The sequence below is a fragment of the Gobius niger genome, assembly GCF_951799975.1.
Source record: "Gobius niger genome assembly, chromosome: 1".
In the NCBI taxonomy this organism is placed as follows: domain Eukaryota; kingdom Metazoa; phylum Chordata; class Actinopteri; order Gobiiformes; family Gobiidae; genus Gobius; species Gobius niger.
Window position 1 is genome coordinate 72,240,279 of NC_136852.1, and position 25,834 is coordinate 72,266,112.

The 25,834-nt window shown below is 43.0% G+C and overlaps 1 protein-coding gene across 4 annotated transcripts in view; it reads left to right on the forward strand.

Annotated features, from left to right (window-relative positions):
• Window positions 1-11,034: 11,034 nt before the first annotated feature.
• Window positions 11,035-25,834, forward strand: part of LOC306959693 (ubiquitin-associated protein 2-like) — a 33,992-nt gene continuing 19,192 nt past the window's right edge. For 2 of the 4 annotated variants that reach the window (XM_079551867.1, XM_079551870.1), the window contains exons 1-19: window positions 11,035-11,109; window positions 12,406-12,541; window positions 12,617-12,694; window positions 12,770-12,880; window positions 13,178-13,328; window positions 13,408-13,488; window positions 15,041-15,110; window positions 15,186-15,265; window positions 15,344-15,393; window positions 17,634-17,695; window positions 17,792-18,011; window positions 20,103-20,322; window positions 20,825-20,965; window positions 21,040-21,170; window positions 21,296-21,615; window positions 21,688-21,931; window positions 23,991-24,030; window positions 24,118-24,238; window positions 24,422-24,476. In XM_079551867.1, the coding sequence (XP_079407993.1) occupies window positions 12,446-12,541; window positions 12,617-12,694; window positions 12,770-12,880; window positions 13,178-13,328; window positions 13,408-13,488; window positions 15,041-15,110; window positions 15,186-15,265; window positions 15,344-15,393; window positions 17,634-17,695; window positions 17,792-18,011; window positions 20,103-20,322; window positions 20,825-20,965; window positions 21,040-21,170; window positions 21,296-21,615; window positions 21,688-21,931; window positions 23,991-24,030; window positions 24,118-24,238; window positions 24,422-24,476 (2,271 nt within the window). In that variant the 5' untranslated portion in view covers window positions 11,035-11,109; window positions 12,406-12,445. The remainder of the gene's footprint in view (window positions 11,110-12,405; window positions 12,542-12,616; window positions 12,695-12,769; window positions 12,881-13,177; window positions 13,329-13,407; window positions 13,489-15,040; window positions 15,111-15,185; window positions 15,266-15,343; window positions 15,394-17,633; window positions 17,696-17,791; window positions 18,012-20,102; window positions 20,323-20,824; window positions 20,966-21,039; window positions 21,171-21,295; window positions 21,616-21,687; window positions 21,932-23,990; window positions 24,031-24,117; window positions 24,239-24,421; window positions 24,477-25,834) is intronic. The other 2 variants (XM_079551869.1, XM_079551868.1) reach the window with 2 other exon arrangements.

Here is a 25,834-nt window from a genome sequence, read left to right on the forward strand (position 1 = left end):
CTCTCATTCATTTGTTTAGTTAGAGACGCTTTTAGATTTGGGTAAAGCCAAACTGGAGAAAATGTGCTCAGTTCAGGTTGAGGTTAAGAGGTTAAAGTAAATGTTTTCACAGCACAATCCAGATGTGCTCGTCATGCTAACTGACCTTCTGTTGTCCTCCTCTGGACAGAGTCAAAGAGCTGAGAGCCCAGGGGCAGCAGCGGCGCAGAAGACGAAGCAAGAACCCCCCCTCTCCGAAACAAAGCCCGCCCCAGAGCCTCAACACCAGGGGGGGCCTCAGAGGGAAGAGCCCCCCTAAGAAACCGAAGAGAACCGGCCCCGTCCCGACCCCGCTTTCTCCCGACTGCACCTTTCTGAGCTCCACCCCCAAACGCAGCACATCCAGGGAGGACAGGGGGGTCAGGAGGCTGCTCCACCTCATCTCACCCGTTACACGCCCCCCGGCACAACGGGAAACTGAAACCGTGATCCAGGGAGCGAGGCCACGCCGGGAGAACACGGAAGACCACGAGAGGAGGCGACACCTGAAGCTCTACCACCAGCAGCTGCAGCAGTTTGCCCCGGAGAACGCGATGGGAGACATTTTGGGTCAGATGGAGCCGGGTTTGCCCGATGCCGAAGCAAATCCGGGGTTCGGAAGTCGCGACGAGAGAGATTTGAGTCAAAGAACCGGAGTTTTGTTTCGTAAAAATGTGGCTACACGTGACAGGAAGTGTTCGCGTGAAGGAGAAAGGAGCCAAGATGGCGGCGCAAAGTGGGCTTGGGTGTCGGAGAAGGCGCAGAGCTCGGAAGAAGAAGAAGATGCTTTCAGGTTTGGGGGGTCGTGCGAGAGTGTGCGGGCGCCGGCAGAGCGCCCCCTGTCTCCCGTCCCCGAGCGTAGCAACTCGATTCTGACGCTTTCGGCTTTGGACTGTCCATCCTCGCAGAAAACCAGCCCCAAACACACGGAGACACCCGGTCCGTCTGCGCCAGAGTCGTTTCTCCGAGTAGAAGGAGAGGCCGCTGTGATACCTGTGTGTGTGGGCTGGGAGGCAGAGGAGAACCTGGAGGAGGCTTACCTGGAGGTGCCACAAGCTATAGGTGAGTAAATGATACCTCAATTAAAAGTGTAGAATTATAGGGATATGAAAAAAACATGATGACGCCTTAACCCTCGCCTGAACCGGGCACATTTTCTCCAGATGTAAAAAGCTTTACCCAGATCTCAAAGCGGCTTGAAAAACATGTCAAAGCAGCGACAACAATGACAGCCATAAAAGCATCTTAAAGGGATATTTCAGGATTTTTGACACAGGGTCTCATTAGTCATCCAGAGTGTTGCTGATTTCTGGAGATATTTTTTTTGTAATTCATGCAGTTCTTATATTTGAAGAGTTTCGAGGTGCTAGGCTAATGCAAGGCTAGTTTAAGTTTAAGTTTAATGGTTTTGTATAGCCCAATATCACAACAGAAGTTTCCTCACAGCTGCACCAAACATTAAGGCAATAAAACAGAGCAATAAATATGACAATTTAAAGTTCAGGTGAATCCAGGCAAATATCATGTCCAGTAAGCGGGGTAGGCAGGTAGCGACGAGCGGCGTGGGCGTCCCCCGTCCAGCACGGCAAGGAAAAACTCAAATACCCGGCAGGAGAAAAGAGAAACCTTGGGGAGAACCACAGAAGGAGAGATCCACTCCCATGGACGGACAGGCTATAGAGACCCAGGGCCGAAGGATCCCTCAGCAGACGGGCCGAGATCACAGACCGTCCAGTCCTCAGATTCCAGAATGTAGAGTTCCTCCGTTCACCCGGGTTCCTATAGTGCATGTCTATGGTATCAGCTAGCCTGCATTAAAAACAGTGTGACCCGCTCCACAGAGCACCTGAGGCAAATCACTTATAACGCCAGACTAACCATATAAATGTCTGTGTCCATAGAATCATGTTTGGAACATAACTGACCTTGCATCACATGAATGATCGCATTTTGAGGGACTATTTTCTAGCAGATCACTCCGCCGCCGCGTAGCTTATACAACCACGAAGCTGATGCTGCTCAAATATAAGGTATTTTAAATGATTCTATGGACACAGACATTTATATGGTTAGTCTGGTGTTATGAGTGATTTGCCTCAGGTGCTCTGTGGAGCGGGTCACACTGTTTTTAATGCAGGCTAGCTGATACCATAGACATGCATTAGCCTAGCACTAGCCTAGCGCCCCGAAACTCTTCAAATATAAGAACTGCATGAATTACACACAAAAAATATCTCCAGAAATCAGCAACACTCTGGATAACTAGGAAATGAGGCCCTATGTCAAACATCCTGAAATATCCCTTTAAGAGCGACAAAAACACAGCAAAACGGGCGACACAATAAGTGATGAAAAAGAAACAAAACAGTTGCAAAAAAGTGACAAAAATATGACACAAAAACTGAAGACAACGCAAGGAAAATCTTAAGTTAGTTTTTCAAATGAGGCGTTACACTGGCCTATTGGCTGTAAGCTTTAGATTTGGGTAATGCGGGGGTTAAAAGTAGTAGGCTACAAAGTCAGGTTAGGTTTATGGTATCACCTTGCTAAATATAACCTACTGTGCATGTTTTGGGTTGATAGGGGAAACCAGAGACACGAGAGATGGAGAGAGATGTTTATTTATACAGCGCCTTTCACAAAGCGCTTTACATGGGAGAACTGTACATCCCTCTGACCTCCATCATTCACACAGGCACACACATCATTCATCTTGGCCTATTGTGCATGTTTTTTTTAGTGGTAGGGGAAACCGGACACGGGGAGAGAACAGGCAAACTGCACACACAAAAAATATGTTAAAAAAACTAATAAATTGGGAAAATTTGGGGCAAAATGTAAAAAAAGAAAAGAAAAATTGGAGAGCATTCAGGGAAAAAAATAGAAAAAAAAAAAAAAATGAAAAAATGGATTAAAGAAAAAAAAGGGGGGGGGGGGAAATTTGAAATTTTGGGGAAATCTGAGAGAAAATATGTAAAAAAAAAAAAAAGAACATTCAGGGAGAAAAATAGAACAGTTTCGGAAAAAAAAACATGAAATATTAGAAATTGTGGAAAAAATAAGGAAAACTTGGAGAGTGTTTTTTCCCCGCCCTTTTGTACTTAAAGAGACTAGATGCAGGTTGGCCATTTTACGCTCACTACTGCCACCTCAGGTCATACACATAACTGCAGCTCCTATAATGAGCTTGTGCTTTCTGAGCGACGGTGCAGGATTATAGAGGCAGTTGTGGTGAACAGGTCTGAGCTCATTCTCCACATTAGGACATGGAGGAACATGTAGGGGGAGGGGTCGGTAAGTGGAGCCGTTTTTCTTCAAGGGCCGGACCCTCCAACTGAAGCAATTGAAGTAAATCATCACTTTCTACATAAGCCAGTGTTGTCCATCATATACTGGAAAAATGTTTATCGTAAATTAGATAAAACTTGTGCTTGTTCCATTGGCAAGAACAGGTTTTATCTGCTTTAAGGCCAGACCAAATCCACTCAATCTTTAGATTTTATGTCTTAATTCAAGTAGATTTAAGTCATTTCTTAGTATTCTTAGGGTATTCTTTTAGGATTATGGCCTAAAAGGGTGCTCTGCTAAGACATTTTAAGGAATTGACAGTATTTTTCACATTTCTAGAGTACTTTAACAGGCATTTGAGCTCTGATTTGGGTCATAATATTTCTCAAAATCATCTCGAGGGCCAGAGTTTGATGATGGAGGGCCGGTTTTGGCCCCCTCGCCAACCCCTGATGCGCGTCTTGACTATTGTAACTCGCTCTATTGTGGGCTGGACAAATCCTCACTCAACCGCCTACAACAAGTCCAGAACGCTGCTGCACGCTTACTGACAGGGACGAGGAGGCGGGAACATATCACTCCTGTGCTGGCCTCCCTACATTGGCTGCCTGTCAGCTATAGAATTGACTTTAAGATCTTGATGCTTGTGTTTAAATGTCTTCATGGATCTGCTCCTGAGTATCTCTCTGAGCTTTTGTCTGTTTATGCCCCAGTCAGATCAGTAAGGTCTGCGAACCAGCTGTCTTTAAACGTGCCCGGATCCCGTTTAAAGACGCGAGGAGATCGAGCGTTTAGTGTGGCTGCTCCAAAACTCTGGAACAGTCTCCCCCTAAATGTCAGAGCTGCTCCAACCATAGAAACCTTTAAGACTGCCCTTAAAACACATCTGTTTGCGTTGGCGTTTAATTCAAGTTGAGCTGTATTATGACTCTATTGTGTGTGCTTCTCTTGTTGCTTTGTACTGTTATTTTATATTGTGTACCTGTATGTGAAGCACTTTGGGCACCTAGTGTTGTTGTAAACGTGCTATACAAATAAAGTTAACATTGACATTGATGTAGGGGGAGGAAAATACTTAGTTTTACCATTTTTAAACTCTGTATAGTCCCTTTAAAGGAAGTTTCTTTGTTGTTTCACCTCAAATAAATGATACAAAAAAGTATCGTTCAGTTAATGGTATCACATGTTTTTTACCCAGCCCTAACCTCCATGTTGTTGCTCATACATAGAACATCTGTTTTCTCCAGGCGTCTCCTTGGTTCCTGTGGTGATGCGACTCCACTCACAGATGGCAGAACGTCAGACCCTGCGAGCCGCGGAGTCACACTGTGCCTACACCTCCACGCAGAACATCCCACAGGACAGTCTCAACAGCAGAGCGCCACCTCCTGGTCACTCTGGGAACAGCTGCAGGTCAAACCGGAGCGAGAGCAGCAGCAGTTTGCATCTGAAGAACCACGGGGAAGCCCAGTGAGTAAAACTACTTTCACATCGAATACTCTGTCACTGTGTCGCCTTAACCCAGCATTTTCTCCAGTTCGACTTCACACAAATCTAAAGGGTTACAGCCTCATTTGAAAGCTAAGACCTACAAAACTCAGGGCCCGACCGATATGGATTTTCTGGGTCCGATACCGATATGAAGGGGGTTGGCATGGCCGATAGCCAATAAAAAGGCAGATATTTCAAGTAATTTATTTTGATGTTGTTGTTTTTTTGGAATCTCTCAAATAGCTTTAATTTAAGCATTTATTATTATAGTAAAAGTTTCAATCATAGAAATATATAGAAATATCGGTCGACCGATGTGAGGATTACAGATGGAAATGATCATAGTGCGAGGCGGATCTCGCTCTCCTGCTCAGAGGACAGGCTCAGGAAACCTTTCTTGCCCGGAGCGATCAGGCTGTATAACAAATCCTCGGGTGGGAGGGGTTAAATGGGAACAATGGCAGTACTTTTATATCTATTCTCTGCCCGCCCCTATGTATTCAATGTTTTTTTTCTAGTTTTTAATCTGTTCAATTTATGTGTGCAGCTGAAAAACTGAATTTCCTTCGGGATTAATAAAGTTGAGTAAAGTCATTGTTTTGATCCAAGTAATATCACATAAAAATGAACAGGGGGGAGAAATGTCCTCAAATGCGCAGATTTACCTTTCAAGGAGCAGCTCCCTGAAGCTCCATGGACTGAAATTAGCACAGATTAAAGCAGTACTAAGTAACTCTTCCCCCTAGAGGCCATAAGCGCAACTGCAGGTGTAGTAGCAAGTTACGATTTTTTAATGTATTAATTGTCTTGGAGAGTAAATACGCGCCTGACAGGAAAGGCGAAGGGAGGGAGGGTTACTGTGCATCCAATTATACAACGGAAATATTTTTTTTCACTCAAACCTGGCTGTAAATACTGTTTAAAGTGACGTTAGCCCGCAGTTAGCTTTGCCCGTTAGCATGTTAGCTTCTTCTTCGTGATTCCATTAGTGTGTATTGCTTTCTCCGGACCGGTGTCAGTCAAGTTGCAAACATGGTTTTCTGGCCAGAGACACCAGGGGGAGATGAAAGACCCTCCAATCATCCCATAAACACTTGTATTACCCCCACAGGGACTACGGAAAGGATTTATTAAGGTAAATAAGTTACTTAGTACTGCTTTAACTCGACTAAATGTTCTCTTCTCGGGCCTGTGCTGTTGCGTGATATTGACGTCATCTCCACATCACTGAACTTCCTCTACTGTGTATATTCTTCAGTTGGCACATTGTCCAGGCCCATCTGGAAACTCTGAAAGAAATGGAGGTTCTATCCCACAAAGAGGGGACGCTTTTGACCCGACAGCCGGATATGGTATGAGCCAGGGGGAGTCTCTAACAAATACTAAAAAACAATAGATGAGTAAAAAGAAAACAAACTTACAAAAGTCCTTGTATTGTCCCCTACAGGCCTTTGTAGAGTATGTGCAGCAGCTGGAGGACATCATGAGAAGAAAGGCCGTGTGTGTCCGCAGTATGATGGCCCAACTGCAGCCGTACCTGAAGTCCAACCATCCCTCGGCTCAGTGAGAGAAGAGGAAACAACTATACGCATCAGGATGTAGCGATGACCAAATGTACTTCAATTATCATGGACCTGGGATAATATTGTTTAAAGGGCATCGTTTACTTTGTGTTCTCTACTTGGAAATAAAGCAAAGTCCAACAGCTGCAAGTGCATCGACCGAAGAGCTCTGAACTTCTTACACCCCGCCTTAAAGGAATAGGCCACCGTTTTTACATACTGAGATATGCTCTTACCTCACTTTAGCCGAGTTAATATATTCCCGTCTGGTCTTTGTCCGTGCGCTCTGTCACACAAACGGAGCACATACGCAGCCTCTCCCACATGTCACATAGCTCCGAAAAAGCTCACGATAGAAGCTACCAAGCTCTTCCACGTGTTCCCTATTTAAAGGGACTATAAGGAGTTTAAAAATGTTAAAATTAAGTATTTTCTTCCCCCTACATGTTCCAGCCATGTCCTAATGTGTAGAATGAGCCCAGACCTGTTCACCACAACTGCCTCTAAAATCCTGCACTGTTACTCAAAAATGTATCACTTCGGCCCGAATTGCCGTCATGCACGAGCTTAATATAGAAGGTGCAGTTACACATATGGCCTGAGGTGGCAGTAGTGAGTATAAAATGGCGAACTTGCTTCCAGCCCCTTTAAATAAAGTTACGTGAAGTGTTTTCATGCGAAGTATATTTACACAGAAATGTAACGTGTCGATTTTATAAGCAGATAAAAAGGGGGACTATATTGTGAGGCGTAATGATACGAGGAGTAAAACGTCCGCGCAGTAACTCCTAAAGACTTCCCCCCGCTCACTTCCGTCAATAACCTTTAGGAGCATATCTCAGTATGTAAAAACGGTGGCCTATTCCTTTAAAGCCACACCGTGTAGAATTTTACCGAACAAATAAAATTGAAATACAAGCATTTATTTTATTATAATTTAAAAAAAATACCTCATAAATGTACAAACAAACATTTACGAGGCTCACCCCTCTTAAGATATGACTGCAAACTTTACCAGGAGTGGGTACGTCTCCAGCTCGTCTCCATGGAGATGTGACGAAAGCCGGTAGAATTTGAGATTCAAACAGATTAGTTTCTCATCCAAATCCATTCTTTTATTACACACTGCCGTTACAGCATTTTCTGTGTTGAGCTGGTCATTGGGGGCATGTTTTGTTTTGCCGCAACAGTATAGGCCAAAATGTTACGCAGTGTACCTTTAACCGAGTGCATTTTTACTCAAATCTAAAAGCTTCTCGACTGGAGCTTACAGTAAAGTAACGCCTCTTTTGAAAGACCTACAAAACTGATCTTTTTCCTTGTGTCGTTGCCGTGTTGTTGTCATTTTTTCCACTTTCTTTTTCCATCTCATTTTTGCCACTATTTTGTTGAGTTTATGTCACATTTTTGTGGCTTTTTTGTAGATTTTTTTGTGTCTTTTTTGTTGCGTTTTCATCACATTTTGTTGCACCTTCATCATTTTTTCAAGTTCTTGTTGCTTTTTTTTAATACTTTTTTGTTGTGTTTTCATCCTCGTTTTCATCGCTATTTTGACGCTTGTTTCAAGAAGCTTTTAGATTCGGGTAAAGCCAAACCGGTGAACTCGGATCAAGTGGGGGTTAAGAGGTTAAGTTGCTATATCTATGATTGTGAGAGATATTGTGATGCCGTATTATTACTTCTCACTCAACTTGTCTTCCAGTGATGCATTTTTGGGCAGTGATTAAAAGGACTATTTATTTAAATCTATGCAAGCGAGTTTGTTTTTGTTCGAGTGACTGATAACGAAGTAATTTATACATGAGTACTTTTAAAATGTATGTATTTTATAATGATATGTATTATGTATCACCCATGTGTGGCCCTATATGATTAAACAGATATAACTAAAGAGTATTAGTGACTGAACTCACACTGGCCTCAGCATAAAGCCTAATGTGTTTAATTATAATGATAAGTTTCAGCAGATACTGTGACGCCTGAAAGACTTTGTTTATTTTAATTTGTTAGTAATGTGCAAGTTATGTGTTTTTTCCTGTTTGGACGTGGTTTGCACCAGTTTAGACACAAACTACATTATTTTAACTCCATTTTAGACCCAGTTTTGTCCAGATTTTATTTTTTCACGGTACTTGTGGTCAAACATTTTTAAGGTGCATGGTCTATAAGGTGGTAATTGGTGTGAAAAGTTTGAAAAAGTCCGTCCATTTGTCTCCACTGTGTCAAAAAGGCTATTTGACAGTCAAAAATCAATCAATCAAAACTTTATTTAAAAAGCGTTGGTAACACTTTACATTACGGGCCGGTAAGTCCGTGGTACTTACAGTGGTAATTACTAGTAATGACAGTGGTACTTATTGTGGCACTAAAAGTGGTAATTACTAGTAATTGGGGTTAGGGTTAGAGAGTCACAGAGTTACCACTGTATCTCATTACTAAGAGATACAGGGGTAACTCTTAGTAATGAAGATTGTACTTCTATCTACTATGGTACTTACTGGTAATTCAAGGATACTACAGGAGCAATTCATAGGTAGTAAATGAGGTACTTCTACAAACAGAAGTAATTTCTAGGATTGTGTAACTATAAAACAACATAAAACAGCATTAGGGAAAACAAGAAGTACAACCTTCATTACTAAGAGTTACCACTGTTTCTAGAAGTACATACCTTGTAATTCTCACTATAGTCTCCTTTAAGTACCGCAATAAGTACCTAGAATTACCACTGTAAGTACCACAATAAGTGCCGATAAGTACCACTATAATTACTAGTATTTACCACTGTAAGTACCACCATAAGCACCACTGTAAGTACCACCATAAGTATCTAGAATTACCACTGTTTTACCACTGTAAGTACCACCATAAGTATCTAAAATTACCACTGTAAGTACCAAGGAGTTACCGGCCCGTAATGTAAAGTGTTACCAAAGCGTTTTCATACAAAGTTATAACACAAAGTGCTTTACAAATTAAAAGCAGTTCCCGCCCACCCACACACTCCTCCAAACAGAAAGAGAAGGGGAAAGCTGCAGACCCCAATAATGGAAAGCTGCAGACCCGGAGCCGAGATAGAAACACCGTGAAGCGAATCCACCGTGATAGTGCGCCCCCTGCTGGTAAAGACGGATATACGACGGTATTGGCTTGTTGCACAATGTGGCTACGCTAGTTCCTCTGAGCTGAAGTTGTGGGCGCTAGTACTTCCTGTTCGTATTAACTTCCATTAAGATTAGCTTCGACCCGTTCGAATCATCGTGTTTCCTGCAGATTCTGTGGTGGACAGTGAGTTCCTGGTAGATGATCACTTCCTGCAGGTTAACGAGTTGCTGTGCAGTGTAAATATTTCCGTAGAGGAGACGTCTATGTTTATAGAGTTCGGGAATTCCAGTTACCATGGAGATCCGCCATCTCTGCAGCTGTTAGAATACATTTCCATAGACTAACATTAGCTAAAAACAGAATAAAAAGTGGAGAGAAAAAAACCCATGGAACAACTCCATTAGCTGCTGAGTTATTGCTGGAAAATATATCTAACACAATGTGGTGTCCAAGTGTTTTAATGTGAACGATAACTCCAGTATTTTAACTTTTGAAATCTCCATTAGTTTACAATTGCTGCTAATCCCATAATGCTTAGCGATATGACATCACATTCCCGAACTCTATAAGGATCAGTGAGTTTGTCTTGAAGCTAAAGGCCAACATTCATTTCATGCATTATACAATTTGAAATAGTGCCTCTTAATCCATTTCTTTTATAGCATGTTAGCCTTTAGCTTCAAGACAAACCATCAATCCTTTATGATCACAGGCGTCTCGGATCTGAACTCGCTACATCCTACATTAAGGTTTGAACTGGGAACTCACTGCCCACCATGTAATCTTTAGAAAACATGATTATTATTCCAGGAAAAGAATGCAGACAGGAAGTACTGGCGCTCACAACTTCAGGTCAGAGGAACTAGCATAGCCGCACCGTGCAACAAGCCAATTAGGTCTTGGGAAGACTGATTTTGATCACGTGAACGTGAGACGTTAACCGAGTATATTTTTTGATTTCTTATGAACCAATTTTGAAATCGTAGATTTGTAGTTGTAAATTAGGAAACAGGGAAGACCCTGACGGTACAAATGTTATTTTTTACTTTGTCATTGCATCTGCAAGCTAACATTATAAACCCAATGATTTCTCTCCTTTCTTTAATGATAACAGCAATAAAAATGTTATTTTGTTCCAAAATATTGTCTCTGTCCCTTGCTGAACAAATGAAGGCACTGTTCTACAAAATACAATGAAATACTGGAGTAAAACATACAGTTTTAATTTCATAAAATAACCCAAATAATAGTACATGTAAACCAAATTACATGTCAGCACATTGTAAATTACACAAAATAATCCCAACAATACAACTGTAAAACATGAGCTTAATACCGTCGTATATCCGTCTTTCCCAGCAGGGGGCGCACTATCACGGTGGATTCACTTTTCACGGTAGATCTGTCTCGGCTCCGGGTCTGCAGTTTTCCATTATTGGAGAGAAACAAAAAATAACGCTCCTAATAAAAATGACAAGGGCGCGCACTGAGCAGGGATCGCGCACGCAAACTGACGGCGCTGCTCTGAGGGACCACGTGACCGTGTCTGCGGGCTGTGATTGGCGCAGACCGCCTCTAGTGTAGAACAACGGAGCGGTGGATCACGTGACATTACTGCTGCTGGCTGAGCGAAGCGTGTTAGCAGGTAAAAACCAAACAATAAACATTTATATCACCGTGTACGTTTGTTACAACCCCGCTGTTTTAATCGATGTCGGTGAAACGACATTTGAAGTAAAATAAATTTGAGCGCGTGTCGTTGATTTTGGTTGTTAGCCAAATTAGCTTTTGTAGCTTTACTTTGTGCTGGGCCGTTCACATGCCGGGGCTAGTGGCATGCGCTTAACCCGTATCGCACCGGGACAAAGGGAACTGATATTTTTGACAATTATTTATATAAGTGAACATCAATATGCAAAATACACCGTTTTGGTTGTCACAGATGTCCTCAGTGCGGATGCTATTGTACCACTTTTTTTAAGTACCAATTGCGTTACATTGCGGTGGCTGTCGGCTAATGTGTGTCAAGCGTTAGCATATTTATGTATTGCACCTAAAACATCAAATAACACCGTGTATGTTTCCTCTGGTCGGTTTCCCGTGGGTTGCGCGGGGCGGTAAAGTGCAATAGAGACCATTATTTCTGCTAACGTCAACATGATGGGCTGAAACAAAGAGAAATGTCATGGTCGAGTCTCACTGGAAACAAAGGCGCTGTGCTAGCCGTGCTAAAGCTAACTAGCCGTTCCAAACTGAGCGTTGGAACTGGTTATCGCAGCTAGCATCAGCTTTCCAACGACTATCAACGACTATGTTTCATTGTCGCCACCGATTTTCAGTTAAAGAACATGTTTAGTTGTTTTTATTTCGGCCACGCACATGTGAGCACTGTCATAATTCCAATTGTCTGCAGTATTAGCCTGTTGGATAACAAATGCTAACATCAACAAAGAGCCTACGAGCCTTTTAGCCGTTGCCATGAAAGGGTAAAGCTAGGACTACAGACAACAACAAGCACTCGATTTGTAACATAATCCACCATGAAGTATGCGCTTGCATAACATTTCCATGGTTTCGGTTTAGACAACTGACCCACTTCGGCTTAATTACTGTGTGTTTATCACCAGTTTTTGTGTTTTTCTGATGGTATATGTGCAAGGTTATGTGTTTAATCTGCGAGGACTTGCTTTTAGAATCATTTGAGTATTTTTGTGTGGGAGTCTTGAGGGGCTTGTAAACTGACACCCGGTTAGTCCCCTCTTGGCTAAATATAAACTGAGAGATGGGGGCGACAGATGGGGTTAGAGTCTTACATGGCCTGTCTACAACAGCCTGGGTCTGCTCCCAAAACTCATGTATGTTTACCACAGAACTGGTCACTGTTAACAAAGTACAACTGCAAAATATGTGACCATTCTTTTTGTTGTTGTCTCCTTTGTAGATTTTTCTACTTTGTACATACATTTTTGTATATACTGTATATGATGACTTCAGTGGTCAGTAGTCAGACCCGAGGGACTCGGGACAGAACACTGCCCACCAACACACACACAACACAGCCACAGAAACAGATACAGGTGAGGCTTTTTTAACTTTTACATGTTGAAATGCTATTTGTTAAGTATTCTAATGGACTTCTTGTTTTTTTCCAGCCCACAGCAGAACAGATTCGTCTAGCTCAGATGATCTATGACAAAAATGACCCAGACTTTGAAGCCAAAGTCCAGCAGGTAATTTTTGAATATTTAAATTAAATTTACTTGATACTCGTTTCTTAACTTCACTTAATCTGTGTTTGACCTCAGCTGATTGAGGTAACAGGGAAAACCCAGGATGAGTGCATGGTCGCCCTTCACGACTGCAATGGAGATGTAAACAGAGCCATTCTCTTTCTCCTCGAGAGCCCCGCTGACACAGTATGGCTCTATTTTTTCCCCTCCACATATTAATAGATAATCATTATGTAAATTAAATACTTTGATTAGAAATAGGCATTGACTTCTAAATGAACTGTATTTAATTAGAATTAGTTGAAGGGTTCTGGTTTTATCATAGCAAAACAATAAAGAGGAATAAATAATAATAATGTAAACACGTCCAATCCTGATGAAAGATGCTTTGTTTTGGTGTCTTAGTTAGGAGGTGTTTGTCCATTTTGTACTGTCGTTTTGCCTCTGGCTCTTTTATAAGATTTTCTCTCTGTGAACCTGTAGCAGAACTCTTGGGAGACTGTGGGGAAGAAGAAAAGCCCAGGGAAAGAAGGGGCAGCGTCAGAAACAAAGGAGAAGAAGGGCGACAGAGAGCCGAGCCGTGGCCGAGGGACATCCAACCGCAGAGGTCGCGGGGTCAGCCGCGGCAGAGAAGGCAAGTCCACGTTCTCCCTCCAATACTCAGATTTGGTTATATACAGGTGTTTATACTGATGGATTTGTGTTGGTTCTAGGTCGAGTGGAGGAGAATGGGTTTGATGTGGCTCCTGGAGAGAGGTTAGGAGGAGACCGTGGGCGCAGAGGGCGGGGCAGAGGTAAGCAAAGGCCGGAGTCCTGACTAGAGATTCCCACATTTCTGTACAGACACTTTTGGTAAATTCAGTGGCGTCGGGGCAAACGGGACTGAATAAAAAGTACGTTTACCTGTGAAGTTTATTCCGATTAGGTTTAAGATTTGACTCTGACTCCCAGCCACAGATCCGAATGGTCTTTGGGAGAAGCAGAGCAGCCCGACCGTTGGTTTCCGATGCAAGGGCCGGCATGCACAGTTCATTTGTGCTAATCCAATGAGCTTTAATTCGACTGTGCAGTTACATGCTGCTTCAGTCTGACTGTAACCGGCATTGGCAGGTCGCTGATTACCTCAGAGGAATAGTCGGATCCTCCCTTGATCAAATTTCTCGGGTTTACTTGAGTTTGGGCAATCTTTTTCTAGTCCGAATAGGTGAAAGACTCAACTTTCCCTTTGTCATGTAGCTCGCACCATTAGCATGGAGGTTAGCATTAACATGAGCAGTTATGTTTGACGTGAGGTTGTCGCAGCAGCCTCGTTGTTTAATCCGCTTATACCAGGGTCCCACAAACGTAACATATATAATAAATGTTTTTTTCATTTACTAAACTCACTAAATATGCCAGACCACCGGGACTATTTTCTGTGGGTTATTAGCCGGTCACTGAAGGCTCGTCTCAGAGCGAGTCATTCTCCGCAGCTATTACGAGGATCTCAGTCAGGCTCAACGACACAACATCAGCACAGAATCACAACACAACAGGACTAACCCGGAAACACTTTTCCGGGGAAGTAAACACCGATATGCGGCACTCGTGGGCAGGAGTTATTTCACTTTTACGCTGTTTAACCTGAAGCTAGCTAGCTAGCTAGCTCAACCAGCTCAACTGTTTATGGAAACAGCTGCGGTGGAGTCGCTCACACCTGGGCCCAACTGAAACTTTTATGTTTCACTTTACTAATCCAGACAAATATGCTCAAGTGCTGAGATCATTTTATGTACGCCTGAAAATGATGAATAGCCTTAACCGTTTTCAATAGAAATGTAAAGCTCATATTTTATTAACAGTAGCTAACCTAGCTGCTCACTCTCCTCTACAAACATTTATCAAACGTTTTGTTTTGGCCAAAAACGTTGAAATTAACACAAAATCCATCATACATTCCTGTCAGTCACTAATTACGCCTTTATCTGATTCAGCTGTGTCATGCGTTGCTATGGCGACGCCACAGCGGAGTGATATCCCAGTGATTTAACTACCGGACTACGTGTGCGGTTATACCAAAATAATGCACCAGCCAATAAGAATCCAGTATTCACCCAGACCATGGTATAAAGGAAGTTATTTCAGCTTATGGACAGGCCTCAGTGGCTCGTGCCAATAAAACGGCCATAATGACCAGCTTGTCGTGCATTGATTTATGGCCGTTTACTTCTATGAAACATGAGTTGAACGGACGGATGTTACAGGTTGTTTTGGTACATGAAACGTAATGCAATGCCTTCTCAAGTAAACAGGTTGCAGTTCCGGTACGGGTCAGCAGATGTCAGACTTTGTTTGTGTGCATTGCAGGAGCAGGACCAGGGGTTCGTGGACGAGGACGACCAGCTGTCGGCAACAGGTTTTCCACCCAGGGAATGGGGTAAGACTCGACTCGACTTCACCAGGTCTCCTGTGTCTGTCTAATCCTAATGCGCTGTTTAACACCACTCTTTAGAACGTTCAATCCTGCTGATTACACCGCTAACTCTGGAGGCCGTGGGGAATCTTGGGAAGATGGAAATGGACCTGCAGAAGGTACTGTTAAAATATTTCCTCAGAAATTACATGACATTTGGTATATTACGTTCAAACATGGCGGTTTTTGTTGTTTAGGACCTTGGGGAGGCAACTTGGACGACTGGACGGAGGATTGGTCTGAAGATGTAAGAGCTGTTTTTTTTTTCTTCTTAATATTTGATAGTAGAGCTGTCACGATAATTACTATATCCACTTATCGTTTAACCCCTTAACTCCCACCTGAACCGAGCACATTTTCTCCAGTTTGGCTTTACCCCAGTCCAAAAGCGTCTGGGAAAAAAGCAACAAAACTGAGACTAAAACAATGATGGAAATGTGACAAAAATTTAGAAAACATTGACAAAAAAGTGACGAAAAATTTATGAAAAAGTGGCAAAAATGTCACAAGAAATTGACAAAAAATTAACGAAAAAAGTGACAAAAAAGTGACAAAAAATTGATGAAAAATTGACGAAAAATTGACAAAAATGTGACAAATTTTTTTAACAAAAATGTGATAAAAAATGACAAAGTGACAAAAAAGTTACAAAAATGACGTGAGGAAAAAGATCCTCTCGGTTCAGGCGGGAGTTAAGAGGTTAATAAATAACAGATAAACAATATATTTTGGGTTCAATATTTATGGTCTGTTAGAAATCATTGTATTTCATGTTGATTGCAGTTTGTTTACTGTCATTTTTTTGCCTGAGAGTTGACCGTATCCAGTATCGTTTATCGTGATACAATCAACTCAAGATATCGACCATAAATGTATTATCATGACAGGCCTGTTTGTAAAATGTTGCAATTTTCAAGACGGGTATCTTGAAAATTGCAAGTCGATGCCAGTCTGGTAAAAATAAGTTTCATGTTGTTGGTCATCAAAATTTTAAAGTATAGAAAAAGTGAAAGACAAAAAGTGGAAAAAAATAGGAAAAACAAGTTGGAAAAAAATGGATGGGAAATGAGAACATTTTGGGGGAAAAACGTGTATTAAAATTTCGGAAGTTATTGGAAAAATTGGAGATTTAGAGAACAAATGTTGGGGAAACAAACGTGAAAAAATGTTTTTAAAATGGGGAAAAAAGAGAAGAAAAACGTGGAAAGTTTTTTCTGCCGTTTTGTCGTTTAAAGGAAGTTTCTTGGTTTCACCTCAAACAAATGATACAAATGTAAAAGAAGTTAAATGGAAGGAAAAGGAACAAATTAACATTATTATTCTGTTTTATGGTTCTATATGGCAAATAATTTAGAATAGGCATAAATACAAGTGTCAAACCAAGTATTGATAAAGAACCAGTTTAAAATAACTGAGGAAAGTCTTGGCTAGAACTGAAAAAGTGCCAATCTCAGTGAGCTGGAAAACATCAGTGATTTTACAATAATTGTAGCCTGGCATAAAGCCAGACTGACTTTATTTATGTATTTATAACTACATATATTTGGGTACTGGGACACAGTTTCCAAATCGAGGCTGGAGGCGGGGCTAAGGACAGTTTGAACGAGAGCGACCCAATCAAACGCTTTGCGTTCACATTCTCCGCCATGATTGTTTGTAGTAAATGTTCCGGTGAAAGTCCAGCTCATTTAAAACAGAAGAAAGGGCGCTGGTAAAAGATTGTTTCGCGGCCGCCATCTTCACTGTTTTGGTGACGGCCCGGAGGAGCACTGGTTGACGGGAAATTAGACACGCCATTAACTCTCGCCTCCCGAGCTGTGATTGGCTCGTCTTGGTTTTGCCGGAGTCAGTGAGATTCAAATCACACAATTCCAGACTGTGTCCTCATTAGGGCTGAAACGATTAATCGATTATTGAAATAGTTGACGACTATTTTTGTAATCGATTAATTGTTTTCTGGTTCACACAGACTCAAATAGAGATAATATGATATGAAAATGTAGTATTTTTGATGAAAACCTACTTTGTTTTTGATAGTAAGGGGTCTGTAGTGTTTTTTACATTGTAAATTTCATAAATATCCGTCTGTGTCTCATCCAATCAGAAGCAGAATTAGCGCTAAGAGCCTGCAACAAACATTTACTTTAAGCTTCCTCCATCAACATGTCCTCAAGCGGCGCCACTTTAGCTTTATGTGATGATTTTTTTTTTTTTAAATCCAATTTTCCTACACCATTCACAGCCAAGCGATTAATCGTAAAAATATTCAATACATTAATTGATGTCAAAATAATCGTTAGTTGCAGCCCTAGTCCTCGTGTGTCTTTAACATGGAGGATCAGTCTCGCTCGTGCCAGGCTACGATAATTGTGGCTTTTGCAAGAAAAACCTAATATTGCAATGACGATACACTTATTCTGCGGCCTCTAATCATTTGTAGCACTTTTTATGTGGGAGACAATAATTTCTTTTTGTTTTTTCTTTCAGCTGTCGGAGACCAAAGTATTTACAGCCTCTGCACCTGTGAATCACATGACTCCTGGGCAAAAGTAAGTCCCTGAAATGCTTCAACTGCGCCACTTTTCTTTCTGCGTTTTTCTTTTTGAATGAATTTGGACTCATCCGGCTTCTCTGCCTGTGCTCAGTATGGACCTGGCTCAGCTCCTGCCTAAGACCGGAGCTGCCGCGGACTCCGATTTAGGGGCCATAGTGGACGGCCCTTCAGCCGAAGAGTTGGGCCAAAGCCTGGTTTTTACCAATTCCCACCACAACGGACGCACTGCAACACACAGCTACGCACACGCCACCGCCAACAGCTATGCCCATGCTGCATCTGCAAGCACCACCTATGCACACGCCGCACTGGTACGCCGCGCCCTCCCCCCTGTTCTGACCCGCATTCTGACTCTTTAAGGCTTTAGTCAGTAATGATACATGTGTAAGGCCAATGTTAGAGAGTTTGTCCTTGTATACCTTTCCTCTCTTGATGTACTACTGTCTCATCTACTAAAGAGAACACACCTTAGCCATAACATCATAATAAACCACTACTGTAGATTCTGGACTGTTAAGCGCACCTGAAAATAAACCGCATCATCTAAATTCAGAAGGAAAAAGTGCATATATAGGCTGCACGTGTCTAGGAGCCGCAGGTTTCTGTTCGTGTTGTAACATGAGAGCTCACACACACGCTGAGCCAGGGCGTGGCCGAGCGATGAGCGCGCTGTGGTACAGGTTATGCACACGGCGTTCGAGCAGCAACACAGGAAAGTGTTCATCCTTTTTCCCCCCTCCCTTCTCATCTCCTCCTCGTTCGGTTTCCCACAAACATGGCGCTGCATTTTTCATACTTTTCCGCACTAAATGGACGCCATCAAACTACTTTTTCAGCCCAGTGAGTTACTGTTCTGAGTGAAGGAGCATAAAGCGATGGTCTCAGTGAAGCGCCGGTGTTTGGACAATGCGACGAGCTTCTTCTTCTCTCTGTGTGGAGCCCCCCATTCTCCACAAAGTCTCTTAAAGAGGGGGTGTTCTGCTTTTTTCAGTCCCATAGCACCAGTCTATATCACACTACAATGATGACCAAACCATTCTGTTGGTCTGTAAATGCAGTAAATTAGAATAACTGCCTTGTATAAAATTGCTCTCTCAAAATGGCTGTAGTGAATGTCTTGAAATAGGCCTCTGTCTCTTTAAGAACCTCTGAGCCTTTCCGACACGCCCCCTCCACACGCTGTCTGTGGCATCAGTGGGGAGGGGGTTCTGCTGAGGAGCAGTGGTCGGTTACTCGGCTGGTGACGAAAGCTCGGAGGCGTCTCCAGGAGGTGGGGGCGTTCCTAGGAGGACTCAGGCAAACCTATCCCTAAAATGGCCGCCATCAGAGTTTTTACAGATTACTCAAAAATACGTGAATGTGTCAAGGCAACACTTCAGGCATGTTTTTAATGAGGGAACGACAGAATAACATGATGTAAAGCTTGAAAAAGTCAATTTTGCATAATACCCCCCCTTTAAGACTGTGTGCTCAGATAAAAGCTTATGGCTTCACTGAGACGGTATCAGGCCAAGAGAGGATCGGTGTGCAAGTTACGGACAAATTGTCTTAACAGATGAGGCCGTGACCCTGAAGCGCCCTCTGTAGACAATAGTGAGAATTACTTGGTGAAAACAAACCTGTAGTTTCTTTTCTGTGTGGTTGGCACCTTCATGGAGCTGTGATCTTGCCTTTCACAAACAGTGCACACAGTTTATCTGTGGCTTTTGTAGGCTGCTGTTCTCCTTATGATGTTCACACGCAGTCACAATGTTGACTTCTATTTAAGAGGAAAAACCCTCCAGATGAACTCTCCTTTTATAGGGGAATCATGTCTAGAAAAAAAAACAATGTATTTTGCATAGGGAGGAGGAGAGGGAGGAGGAGAGGGAGGAGGAGAGGGAGGAGGAGAGGGAGGAGGAGAGGGAGGAGGAGAGGGAGGAGGAGAGGGAGGAGGAGAGGGAGGAGGAGAGGGAGGAGGAGAGGGAGGAGGAGAGGGAGGAGGAGAGGGAGGAGGAGAGGGAGGAGGAGAGGGAGGAGGAAGAGAGGGAGGAAGAGAGGGAGGAAGAGAGGGAGGAAGAGAGGGAGGAAGAGAGGGAGGAAGAGAGGGAGGAAGAGAGGGAGGAAGAGAGGGAGGAAGAGAGGGAGGAAGAGAGGGAGGAAGAGAGGGAGTAGAGGAGCTTTAACAGTGCAGCGGCAATGAGAAAAGTTCTTCACAATCACGGCAATATACAGTATATAGTGATATTTTCACCAAACAATCCAGCATAAGAGACAATTGAATCTCGAACACCAAGATGTAAGGGAGATGGTGTTTCCTGGTCGCTCAGGGCCGCGTGAGGACCATGGGGTTAGATCGACTGGACCATTGTATGACGTCCTGTTTTAGCTCCTCCTAATTGTTGTATTCTTTCCTTTTCCAGTCGTCGGTGCTTGGTTCTGGCTTTGGGTCTTTGAGCACGTCCAAGCCTAGCCCTGACATCAGGGCCTCTGAGCCGCTCCCCGGTCCCAGGCAGAGGAGCAGTCAGGCTCCTGTGGTCTCTCATGTCAACGGACCGGCGGCCATCTCCAGCCCCGCCCCTGCTCCTCCTCTGGAGAGCAAAGCGCCGCGACTGGAGAACGGCCCTGTGTCTGCGCCTCATTGTAAGTTTGATCCAACCTAACCCCCCGTCATTGCATTGTGCATAGTTAATGACTGTATCTATTTCTTAAGTACGAAAGGGGGTAGGCTCTAACAAGCTGAAGCTTCTGCCTACTCCTTTTGAGCATCATATCCACGTTATTTATTTATCTATTTATCTATTTGGCTATTCACCTACGCATGTATCTTTCTTTTGCTTGATTACTGTGCTGAACTCTGCTCCTATGAAGAACTTTGTGGAGCTCAGATGCTCAAATAAAGATGAATTGAATTGAATTGCCTCAAGAAACAAATTGAAACTTTAACATTAAAATAACATTAGCAAAGTATTTCAGTACATGACTGTTTAAATTACCTACTGCCATAACCCGATCTACTGCAGTACTTTGTGTGGCTTTGGCTTTACTTCCCTTCAAGCAAAGTCACTGAAAACTGTTGTTTCTTGTATGCAAAGACGATCATTGATTGCAGATGTTTGTGATTAATCCGTGGTGTTCTTTGCAGTGGAGATGAAGCCGCAGCCGGAGCCGTCGGCCGTGCTCAGCCAGCTCGCTCAGAGGCAGCAGCAGCAGCACTCGCTCCTCGCCACCGCAGACTCGTTAGGCCTGGCCCAGCCTCACGCGCCGCAGGTCCCCACACCACCAGGTACGACGGCTCAGTCACAAATCGAGCTTGGTGCTGCTCAGGGTTTTATAAATCCCATTATTTCATTCTTGCAGGTCACGAGGTCTCGTCTGGGCGCGACGGGGCTTCTCCCGGAGTGAAGCTGCCGGGTTTGGACTCTGCTGTCTCGGAACCTCCTCAGAGACAGATGAGGACCCAGAGACGCAGAGTCCCTCCACCCTCAAAGGTACGCCATGTTGTTCAGCTCCTGTTATAACTACCCTCCTTCACAGCAAGTCTTAGCAAAAACCTGATGGAAAGTTTGTTCTGTTCCTGAGACGATTCAGAACCACGCTGAATGTTTGTGCTCAGATCCCGTCGTCCGCTGTGGAGATGCCCGGTTCCACAGACGTGTCGGGTCTGAATTTCCAGTTCGGAGCTCTGGACTTCGCCTCTGACTCCGCGGCCGCAGTCGATACAACGCAGCCGGAGATGACCAGAGAGCAGCCTTCAGCGGCCCTGTCTGTTAACATGTCTGCGCCCATGTCTGTGCCCATGTCTGCGCCCATGTCTGTGCCCATGTCTGTGCCCCTCTCTGCCCCCATATCTGTCCCCCACTCTGCCCCCATGTCCGCCCCCACTCCGGTCCAGCCTCAGCAGAGCAGCTTGTTCTCTAAAGCGAGCTCAGTCAGGTAAGCGGTTCTGCACTAAACCCCGCTCCTCTTCTTGACTGTAGTATTGACCTTCTGTCCCCGTGTCTGCAGTGACCACATGAGCAGCCTGTCCAGCCTGCAGTCGTCCGTGTCCGACGCGGCGTTCGCCTCGCCCTCTCTGGGCTTACCCAACGCGACGCCGTCCCCCTCCATGGGCCTCCCCAGCGGCCTGGTCCAGCCCTCCTCCAGTGTAAACACGGCCGTCAGCAGAGGCGAGAGCACCCGGACCCTCCCCCCACACCTGGGCTACTCTCAGAACAAGGATATCCCCTCTTCAGCTGCTGGACCGATTACAGTAAGTGTCGTCCCTGTGAGGTCGACAGATCCCTCAAACAGACATCACATTTAAAGGACTACACTCAGCTCTGTAGAGGAATGCACTGAGGTCTGTCATGCAGTACATTATAAAAGCCGGACTGGTAGTGGTTCATGATTGTTTGGGCTCGGGTTGCCTCTAATCCAGGAGTGGGCAGTTAATTTTCATAAGGCTGAGTCAGAGCCTAACCAGCTAACTAATAACTCAATTATTCTGCTCCACTTCAGCCCATTGTACATTGCACTAAATTGTGTATTTTGAATAGCTGATGCTGTTATTCTGTAGGACTATAATTTTCTGTAAATGAGCCATATCAAGCTATGAACTAAACCACGTGTAAACCAGGCCAAAAACAGGTCTATGACTGAACTAAACAAGACCAGGGCTACAGGGGAGGCAGGTCTTCATTAAGACCCCAGTGATCCTCAAACATGGCTCTCCCTCAGTGCTGCAGACAGAGGCTGATCAGGCTCATGTCTGTTAGAACGACACTATGGCGGGGCTAACTTCACTCAGTTCAGGTGAACTACTGTGCTCTAAGTCAATGGTTCTCAACCTTTTGGAGCCGCCACCCCCATTATAACAGCAAAAGGGGTTTGTGACCCCCCGCCCGGGTCATACCGTGAGAAATCGGAACATTAACCTACATAATTCTTAAAAAACAAATGGTTAAAATAAAATTCATCAAATTACGAACATATGATGGCACTCATGTAATATAACATATAATGGTAAAATAGCACACACATGCGACAATAAAATATTATAATATATGCAACAACAAAAAAAAATCGTCTCGTGACCCCCAGGTTGAGAACCACTGCTCTAAGTCCAGACTATAAAAAAAACAAATCACTGATCCCTGGCAGATCAGAGGCCAGCAGAGTCTTAGCATCAGCATCAGCATCGTATCACTTTGGCCCAGAGGAACGCCTGGGGACCATGGCCGAAATCTTCGCATGGATTTGGGGACCAATCACAGAACGAGGAGGGACGGCAAGATGATGACGCACTATTCGACATACGGAAGCTTGTTTGTTTACGGCTATAAAAAAAAAAAAAAAAAAAAAGTTTATTTATGGATCCAACATGACAGCAGCAGACGCGACGCCATTTTTTTGATCAAGCTTTAGACCAGGGTTCTCCAGTAGCCAAGTGTATATTTCAGCAAAATTGGAGAAAATTACGTTAATTTTGTCCTTTATGCTTTAGATTCTGTTGAAAATGACTGAACCGAGAGCATTTTCTCCAGTTCAGCTTTCCACAAGTCCTGTAGGCCAGTGTAACACCTCATTTGAAAGCTAAGACCTGCAAAACTAAATTGATCTTTTTCCTCACATCAGATTTTTCAGCACTTTTTTTGTTGGGCAGTCTCATTTTTGTCAAATTTTTCGATTTTTTTTTTTTTTGTCCATTTTTTTTCACTTTCGCATTTTTTTGTCAAATTCTTATCACTTTTTCGTCCATTTTTTCCTCAAAAAAGTGAGAAAAATTTGACGAAAAATTGTCAATTTTTTTTCACTTTTTTGTCTTTTTTTTGTAATTTTTTTGTCACTTTTTTGTCCGTTTTTTCTCGATTTTTCGTCAAATTTTTCTCACTTTTTTGTCAAATTTTTGTCCATTTTTGTCATTTTTTTTTTAATTTTTTGTCACTTTTTCATCATTTGATCAAGCTTTAGACCAGGGTTCTCCAGTAGCCAAGTGTATATTTCAGCAAAATTGGAGAAAATTACGTAAATTTTGTCCTTTATGCTTTAGATTCTGTTGAAAATGTTAGTAACAAAATGTATCTAAAATGTGACTCATCAAGTGTGTGTAGAAATCTTGAAAGCCTTTGGTGAGCTACAAAGAAAGGGCTGGAGAACTACTGGTAGCTCCCCACCTACTGGTTGGAGATCTCCGCTTTAGACTGTGTTCGAAATAGTTTAGCTCGAAAGTTTAGTAACAGATAGACAAAACAAAACAAAACAAATGTTAGTCTGGCATTTGGACTGCAAATAAAAATCTTAAATTCACGCTCTGCCTCTTTGTTTTTCAGAATGGCTACAGCAGCATGAAGTCACAAAGCACAACTGACAGTGAGAACTTTTTTTTAATAATATTACTGTGTCTAAATCAATTTACCTTATTGACAATACACATATTTCTGCTCGTTCCTTTCCCAGCGGTGTCCAGAACTGCCAAAACGGAGTCTCCGGTCCTGTGCAGCGACAGCGGGCCGCCCCACCACACCCCCTCCCCTGCAGTCACCCCCTCGCACTCCGCCGCACTCTCGTCCCTCAGCAAGTAAGTGCCTGTGAGCGCTGTGAGGTTTTCTCTGAGCCTGAGGTTATGATGGTTTACAAGCACATGTCTCAATACTAAAGTGTGGAAAGAAATACGACTGAATCTCTTCATGGACCGTTTAGAGGAGTGTCTGTTGTACGTGAAGAAGGTGGTAATAACCGATCTATTGTTTGGTTTCTGCAGTCACGTGACCAGCTCTCACTCGTCTGGATCAGCGCTCAACACCAACTCTGTTACGGTACGTGCGTCTTATTCAGTTCAGTTCAAGTTTTTTATTCAGCCATGGTGTTATTACAGACACAATAATAACAACAACAGCAAAAGCAAAATATTCAATGCTGAATAGGAGCATGAGGAAGACTGTCTTATAAATTTCATGCCCCTTTTTTTTTTTTTTTTTTTTTCTCCAAAATCTGAGCTGGCTCTGAATAGATGGCTCACCGGTTTTTGATGTGTTTTAGCCTATATCAAGGTACAAATAATACTTTACATCTAAATCAATGACTGTTTCAAATTCAACATTGGTTCTTATGTTTCGTTGCCTTCGTATTTTCCAAGTACTTTTTTTTTATACATTTGATTGAATTGAGTGATTGTGTTACATGATTTTTGAACAATGTCCAAAGAATTCCATGAACTGATCCCTTTTACAAGAAACCCCTTTTGTTTTTGTGAAGCGTGTGAAAATGGAACCCAGAAATTGCCCTTTCTTCTGTTGTTACTATCTGTAATTTACACAAATTTGTTTTGAATATGTATTGGCACCAACTTATTTTTTACTCTCCACATAATTTGTAGTATTTTAAATTTGACCAATTCATTAAATTTCAAGGTCTGCAGTTTTATAAACAGTTTGTTTGTGTGATCCCGTGGACCTTTGAGAGTCACAATTCTTATAGCTTTCTTCTGGAGTAAGAACAACCTTTCTGTATAACTGGTGCATGCATTTCCCCACACTTCAATACAGTATGTTATATAAGGAACTATTAAGGCTGAGTATAAAAGCTGTAATGAAGCCTCATCCAACGTGTGTTTAACCTTATATAGGATACCAATATTTTTACTAACTTTACCTTTGATGTGGTCAATATGAGGCTTCTTATTTAAAGGTCCGATCTGACTGAGCTTATTTTCTTCTTGGCTTTGTATTAATGTGTATCCACCTTATTCCTCCGCCTCATGAGCCTTTGTGTGAAGGATGGGGGGGATTCCAGTTTAACCAGGACCGCTGTTAGTTCATTAAAGTGGACCGTCTATATTCAAACTATGTGGGAACACGAGCTGAAACCAAACTACAAGCCGTGATTAGCTGCTCACAATAAACGTATGACTGAAAATGGCTCCGTCAAAGAGTTTTCTGACCCACGGCCAAGTCTCCACTTAACCTCTGTGGATATTTCTAGTTCTTACACAAAGACTTTACTCAGACGTGGTACTTTAGGCTTGGAGAGAGGATTGGCAGAATAAACTGATAAAATATCTGCAGAGATCTTCATTCATTTTTTAAACTGAGCTACTGTTTGTTTATGAGCCTCATTACTAGGGCTGTGTACTGTTTTTTTCCCCCCACTTTAGCTATACCTGCTTTTCGGTACC